This window comes from Neolamprologus brichardi, chromosome 1 (genome assembly GCF_056152115.1).
Source record: "Neolamprologus brichardi isolate AB-2024 chromosome 1, ASM5615211v1, whole genome shotgun sequence".
In the NCBI taxonomy this organism is placed as follows: Eukaryota; Metazoa; Chordata; class Actinopteri; order Cichliformes; family Cichlidae; genus Neolamprologus; species Neolamprologus brichardi.
Window position 1 is genome coordinate 23,461,685 of NC_142104.1, and position 7,747 is coordinate 23,469,431.

Consider the following 7,747-nt stretch of genomic DNA (forward strand, 5'->3'; position numbering starts at 1 on the left):
AATGTTAGTACAGCTACTCCTAAAGGTCACCATTATCATTTCTGAAGTAGTTCAGTACGGTTCAAAGTATTGAGAAACCACTCATTTCTTTACATTTTGCTTCCAGGACTTTCTTGTCACTTGTAAAGTTCTTGTTTTCCTGTCTTTCAAATGTTTTCTTTCCACTCATTTTCAGTTCAGTTCTTGTACCTTTCTTGCACCACAAGGCAATTTGAAAATGTTTGTCTACAGCAGGGTCTGAGAAATGCACATTCATTGGATTTTCATCAAATGAAGCTGGAATCTAATTTTACACTTGATTTTTAAATTCTAATCATTCAGTAATAATCTCACAGTGACAAAATGCAGAAGGCAGAAAACTGCAGTTTTCCAAATCTTAAATATAAAGGATCAGAAAAGGCAAACACATAAATATCTCAGTTCAGGCCTGGTCCAGTCTGGATCCGTCCTGGCAGGCAAGACCCTATAAACCCTTTGGTTCTGGGTTGACCCACCAACTGATTTAAAGATATTTCAGGGGAGAAACATACATCGAGACCAATACTCTAAATTTGTTCCTTTTTCAAGTGTTTGACATAACTTAACGACTGAATCTTAAGATGAAATGTTCAGAACAAACCATCTACAAATACATTTAGAGTTGTTTTCAGATTTTAAAGTAATTTCAACCTGAATTTCATACTCGAATCATCTCCAAGATCCAAATGTGAGACATTTGACTGCTTGAGTGTGACCACTTATAATACAAGAAAGGATTTACCATTGATCAGTGTGTAACGTATAGTAAGTGTTTGCATTGTGTTGTGACTGTCTGACAGCCTGATGGCACAGAGTGGGAGCTACAAAGGCGGATTATATAGATTTTATTCTGAGCTGATAAATATGCAAGGTAATCACATTCTCCATCCTTACACATTAACGAATGAAAAGCGCCCATGTTAAACACAAAAATAGGACACTAACATCTAACTGGGCCTCAGTGTTTGTAAAAACGTAAACTTCAGCAGATTGGCTTACTCCACTTTGAGCTTTGTGACTTTATAAATGAGGAAATGAACTGGGGTGTCACACAGCAGGTTCATGTACAGCAGGAGGTTAGGAGTCAGAGAGAAACTCAGTTTGTTGAAGAAAACCTGCTCGCTGCCAAGTTAAGTTCACAGACTTTATATACAGTAATCGACTCAGGTAAAGTTAGCTCTCTTTCTGGAAACAGAAAGCATTACTGAAGCAGTTTGAGAGCATCTTGACACAACAGAACAAAAAGGCAGCCAACATGCAAAGAATTTTGCTAGACTTCAAGAAGACTGGATAGCTAGTCCTGACAACCAGTCAAATAAAAGTTTGCCTAAAAGCACTCAGGCTATGCTCAAGAAGAAAGGTGCTCATACCAAATATTATCTTTCAAGCATGTTAGAATTGTGCAGACTCTGTTTTTGCCTAATATACACCGTGTTTCTGTGTATGATTACACGCGTAATCACACGCAGATCACTACAACCATTTCTCAAACTAAATATGAAAACATGAGAAAAAGTAAAGACAACATGTCTTTATTAAAACAGTCAGAAGTGGATAATTTAACAGCCTTGGTAAATAAACAAACAAACTGCATAATTTATTTAAAATAATGATCAACGTTTTTGTCCCCATTGTGCATTTTAGCATGTAACAATTCCAACTCCCAAGTAACAAAATATAATAAAGACTGAAAATTCACTATAAATAATGCCAAAGCTTCAAAGGCCGGACAGAGGATATTTATTCTGTTCAAAGAGTTTCTCGATAGGTGTCGATGTTGATTTTTAATTTGTTTAATTTGAAGTTATCAGATTAAAAACAAACAAAAGCTCCAGTATTGCTCTTTAGGTTGTGAAAGTAAGAGCCGAACCTCTGCTACATCTCCCTCTCCCGCCATCACCACCAGTGCATCCACCGCTCGGCTCCATCTATTGGACCCTGTTGGGAGCCTGAAATTGATCTTTTCCTGGTCTTGCTTTGGGCTGTTTTGGCAATTATACTTGTATGAAGCTATTGAGAAACAGCCTGAAGCCAAAATAAAAATCTTCATTTGCATCAGCACCCAATAAAAACAAGCTGAAACTTTGCAGTAGGTTGAAATGCACGTTCATGTTTAGTCAGACTACAACAACACTGTCTCCTTGTGCCTGCAACAGGAAACCACACAATGTTTCAACACTTCCTGGCTAACAGGTGTCTTTTTTGTTTTCTTGCATACTCTGATTATGCACACGTCATACAGATAAAGTGTAAACTCACCAGACCAGCAATTGGAGTAGACAGCCTGTTCACCCTCTTGATTATTCCGGGTTTCAACTGATTAATTAGGCTGCGAGTGAAGACAATTAGCAAACAGATTACAAAATATTGCAGCCACAAAAGATAAGAACTGGTAAACAGTCCTAATTTTGACTTCCATTGGCAGACGGTATTTTAGATAAAGAACCACAACTTTTTCTTTTTTAAGCCATCATCGTAAAATCAACTTCTGGGTTTACCAGCAAACATCAGATTTGTGCGTCTGCACTTGTTAATTTATGGGTGTTTATCTTTGCTTACTTTTAAAGATACTCAGCAACCTCCAGACAGCAGTTTTGGATGCTACCGTTTTTAAAAAATGTTTCAAGGCTGTTGAAGGCAAGCTGGCAAATTAGCCTGCATACACTCACTAATGATAGGTCTGCATGATAATTATCTTTCAAATTAATTCTTACAGATAAAAGTTTGACCAAAGTAAAACTGCAAAACACTTAAAGTTTGAGCATCATTACTTACTCGCAAAGCAGGACTCCGTTCTCTAATGCGGCACGGAAGTCACTGCATCCAAACGACTTTCCAGTCACTTCCTAAAGAGGGGAGGAGAGAAAAAAAAGTCAATTATTTGCGTTTCTTTGCTTAATGACTTTTTTTTTTTTTTGGAAAAGTTGAAGTTAACAAGAGTGCAATTAAAAACACAGCTGGAGGTCCAACAAAATGAAAAATATAGGCTGCAGTGTGGCATGTACAACTTCATTTTCAGACTCCTTTTGTTTGTTTCTTGTCGTTTTGGCAGCGCGCCTTTACTAGAAAGAATGAACAATAAAATGGACCGAAAACACTGGAAAGAAAGAAAGAAAAAAAAAAAAAAAAAAAAGGCACACAGGACCGACTGGTATGTCGTTTTGACCAGAACCGGCTATATCACCATACCAGTCCAAATGTACTGGAAAAAGCTTGATTCACGGCAGCTCAGCTTCACATTCGCTGCTAATGGATTACTGCTAGATGACACACTTCCAGAGGTCTTTTCTAGTTCACGTCAATCTCAATCAGAGCTTTTTTGGCACCCCACAATGGACCCAGAGCCTATTAGGCAGTGACATTCAGTTTTGGAACAAGTGTTCAAAACCAGTAAGTAACAGAAATAAGCATGACTGTATGAATACGTATGACTGTATATAATTCCTGCTACATTTTAAAAAGGTTCCAACATGCTTAAAATAGTACCACATACTTCTACAGTACTGACACCAACACCACATATCCACCACTGTCTGTATAAACTGGTGTAAACCAGCACATTAATGATTAAAGTATGTTAAGTGCTTGCAGAGTTCAACTATTAAAGATGATATTTGCCCTTTATACAGTCACCCATTATTTTAGCTATCACAAATATTGTAATCACCCAATCACATGGCAGCAACTGCGCATTTAGGCATACAGACAAGGTCAAGAAGACTTAAGTTCAAACCAATGATCAGAATGTGTAAGAAACCTGACATGGTTGACGCAGCCAGACGGAGCTCTGAGTGTTTCAAGAACTGCGGATCTACTGGGAAAATCCCACCAGATCTTCCTGTGGACCTCAGGAAGAACAGCAGTTGCTGTGGTAACGACTAATGGGTGCCTAAATAATGAATAATGAACAAGCATCTCTATGCTTTACAGAGAATGGTCTGGAAAAGAAAATCTCCATTGAGCAGCAGATCTCTGGGTGAAAATACCCTGTTGATGTCACAGGTCAGCTGGAGACGGCCCGACTGCTTCAAGCCGATAGGATGGAAACAGTCTCTCAAATGACTACTGGCTACCGCCATCAAGGTACGCAGAAGGTATGCTTTGTATTAACAGTGTAGGCTGGTGGTAATGGTTTAAAGGTGTGGGGGATATTTTCTTGGCACACTTTGAGCTGCTTGATACCAGTTGAACATCATTCAAACACCACAGCCTACCTGAGTATTGTTGCTGACCATGTCCATCCCTTTGTGTCCATCATGTGCCCATTATCTGATGGCTGCTTCCAGCAGGATAAAACACGATGCCAAAAACTCAAATCATGTCAAACTGGTTTATTTAACACGATCGTAAGCTCACTTTACTCAAATGACCTTGGCAGTTACCAGATCTCAGACCATTAGAGCACGTTTGGGATGTGCGGGGACAGCAAAGTCAAATCAAGAAACCGTGTGATCGGAGCAAAATCTCTGGGAGATGTTTCCAGCTCCTTATTTAATCCATGCCAAGAAGAATTAAGTGTTTTGCAAGCAAGTTATACCAGTATAGCAAGTTGTACTTAATAAAGTGGCCAGTGAGTGCATACACACTACTTTGTGTCAAAAACAACTATGCGAAAAACATTAGGAAGCCATAGTTTCAGTTGAAGTTAATTAAAAAGACAAAAATATACACACTACCTCTTGTAGTTGTTGCTGTCAACTATAAGAGTAAATTAAGTGAGTTGGGCAAGAGCAGCTGAAATATTCTCCAGCTGCCACATAAAAACAAATAATTACAATACATCTACAGAGAAAAGCAGCCATAAAATGTATGTAAACAAGCATTCACACAACCACTCAAAAGTTGTTTTTGCTCTGAACAATATTTATAGCATAACCTATGGAAATGATTTGACATGGCAGGAGCAAGAACAAGGCAAGCGGGGTTTTGTAATGAGGACATAAAAATGGGACTATTAAGGTTCGGCTCCATAACTAACACGGGGCCCCAAAAGGCTATTCTTCTCACTAATTAGTCCCCCCAGGAATCCACAATTACAATTCATTTTTAGTAGAATCAGGCGCTGGGTACAGAGCGAATGCGTCTCAGTGGAATCAGACAAACAATGCAGCGCAAGGTTAACACAATAACACACAATGCGGCTGTGCCGTGGCATGCCGTCTGTTCTACAGCATCAAACGCGTAACGTGGTCATTTTAATGAACAATAGTCCCCGAGAAACCACAAATTAAATGAATTTTATCCGTGTGCAACTCACAAACCTCGCCAGATTGCTTCATTTGTCTAAATAGAGTGTCTCCGAGCCAAAAAAGGATCAAATGACCCCGGGTGGGAGAAAAACAAGCATCATTAGATGTAGTCTTTACAATAATGTATTATTAAGAGCTGCAATGATCCGCCAATTAATCCGCAGCAAGTTGCTATCAGGAAATAAAGCAGGAATTTTTCAAAAATGCCAAATATTCACTGGTCAAACATGGGGTTTGTTAAAAAATAAAAATAAAAAAACCTGAATTACAGTCAATATGTTTCATCTTAATGAAGGGATGATGGTGTTATTCTAAATGAGGAGAATACATGCTGGACAGCAGGAGGGGGAATCTTCTGCTTCTCCAAGAAACTATGACGTTATATCAAATAGCCCGATTCATTATAATTTCTCCTCGAGTACAGCAAACATTTAAATGATGTTGCTGCCAGTTCTGTGCCAATGATAAAACAGTTTGGATGCTTGAATATATGGAAGCTTATTATCCCCAACCTGTAGCTGGAGATATTAGTGCCAACACGTTCCCATTGTGATCTGGCTCAAGGAACAGTGTATTTACTTGTTTGCGAGCAGCAGGCCTCGCTATACTCCCGTCTAACACATACATGCCTCATCACGGTTCACCCGTTCTTTCATCCGTCAGTGCAGGAAAATAGACGTGCAAAACTGGCACGGGCTTTCTGCCAAGAGACCCCTGCACAAAATTCTCATAATGATCTGCTCGGACACAAGTGACATTACTGGTCCCATTTAGAGTTGGTCGACATCCAGTGCCCACCGTCTACAAGTTGTAGCCATCGGTTATGATTTAAGGATCACAGTTTCTAGTTTGGACAGGAGCAGCCTGAAATAACCTAGAAAATGCACCACACTCAAACCACATCCTCCACAATGCATGCAAGGCAAAGCCTGCCTGCCTACACCACATGCCAGGGTAGCGTGCAAAGTGTTGCATTTAGCAAATTTAACCCATGTCTTATATAACATCAGCACACTGACACTAAACAAACCTCAAGTAAAGTGTGCACATTATTATTTTCCAGCTTCTTTTAAATATTAACGATTTATATGCCTTTCCTGTATTTGAATTTACCTCTGAAGCCCTGAGACCTGCAGTCAAATACTTTCTGAGCAAACAGACTTCTCAGATAGGTAAGGGTCATAAAAAGCCCTGAGTCTTATCAAGGCACAGTTTGCCTTTGAAACGAAAGATTAAGTATGCAAAAGATGCCACGCTTGATGTTTGAGAGCACAGAGCCTCAGTCAGTTTAAAAGTGTATGAGTTTATAGTGAGTTTCAACGATACAAATTATGCACAGGTGCTTTTGCATGGCTGCTTCTGGTTAACGTTAGATTTCCTGTCTTCACAGCGGGTTAAAATAAAGCGACATCAAACCTTCTTAATTGCTTGTAATTAATTGTCTGCAATAAGTGAAGAGAAGCACGTCTCAGAAGTAAATAAAGGGACAGGAAAGGGTGAAGAACTGAACCTGCAGCTACCTCAATCCAGCGTTTGGCCTCGTTGAATGCGTCTGCACTGCTCACACTGGTCTGCTGACGCCACTCCATCTTAATCTTCTGAACAACTCTAACGAGAGGGCAAAAAGAGGCGAGAATTCGTTACATTCATTAATTACGGAGCACGGAAGCCACGAACCTGCAGCAAGCCTTTCAAATAAGGTCAATTAGTATCAGCACACACACCCACATCCAAGTGATACTTTAAGAAAAGGCACAGTAATAATTTCTGCCTGTTTGGTCACCTTACGCTGTAGCTTGGCTGCTCACCGGTGAAAGTCTTCCGCTAATTGACACCTAGTTTAACACCGGACCGTCCGTAATCCTGCCACCCCGGAGCCCATCACTGACAGGTTCTGCTTATTGGATGAAGTGTAGCGGAAGGTCTCCGCCCACTAAAAAACTTTCAGGCAAAGTTTGAAGCGAAACCAAAGATGAGCCGAGGAGGGGAGCGTAGACTCTTCATCCCCCTGCTGGCCAGAGGCTGCACTGCATCACCAAGAGATGAGGTTTTAACATTTCAAATACTGAAGAGCCTAAATAATAACAAAAAGTAGATAAAGATAGATAAATACATTAAATAAGGTAGTTTTTAGCGTATACAGCAGAGTATAATGTCTTATTTTTTTACAAATCAAGCTTTCTAGGTGGAATTCATTTCCCAGTGTGATCATAGTGATGCAGTTCTGATGGAGAATATATATCTCTCTTGGCCTAAGATATCAAAATGAAATGAACTGTGTTTAAAGTATAAAAACACCCCATCGAATTCTCACTTTGTATTGGTCCGTATTTTAGTTGCAGGTCAGTGACACCACTGAGAGTCTATAATTTAACCCCTCAGATGTAACTACATCCATGTCTACATCCATCCATCCATATCCTTACCACTCCGGCAGCTCGAGCTGGAGCTTATTCTGTCTCTCATAGGGCGTTAGGAGA

The 7,747-nt window shown here is 39.8% G+C and overlaps 1 protein-coding gene across 1 annotated transcript in view; it reads right to left on the reverse strand.

The window, feature by feature from the left end:
• LOC102797773 (LIM domain only protein 7-like) overlaps positions 1-7,133 on the reverse strand; it is a 30,787-nt gene extending 23,654 nt beyond the window's left edge. Inside the window, exons 1-4 of the mRNA XM_087839558.1 lie at positions 7,051-7,133; positions 6,788-6,875; positions 2,794-2,864; positions 2,278-2,347 (exon numbers count right to left, since the gene is read on the reverse strand). Coding sequence (XP_087695684.1) covers positions 2,278-2,347; positions 2,794-2,864; positions 6,788-6,856 — 210 coding nt within the window. The 5' untranslated portion in view covers positions 6,857-6,875; positions 7,051-7,133. The remainder of the gene's footprint in view (positions 1-2,277; positions 2,348-2,793; positions 2,865-6,787; positions 6,876-7,050) is intronic.
• Positions 7,134-7,747: the final 614 nt, after the last annotated feature.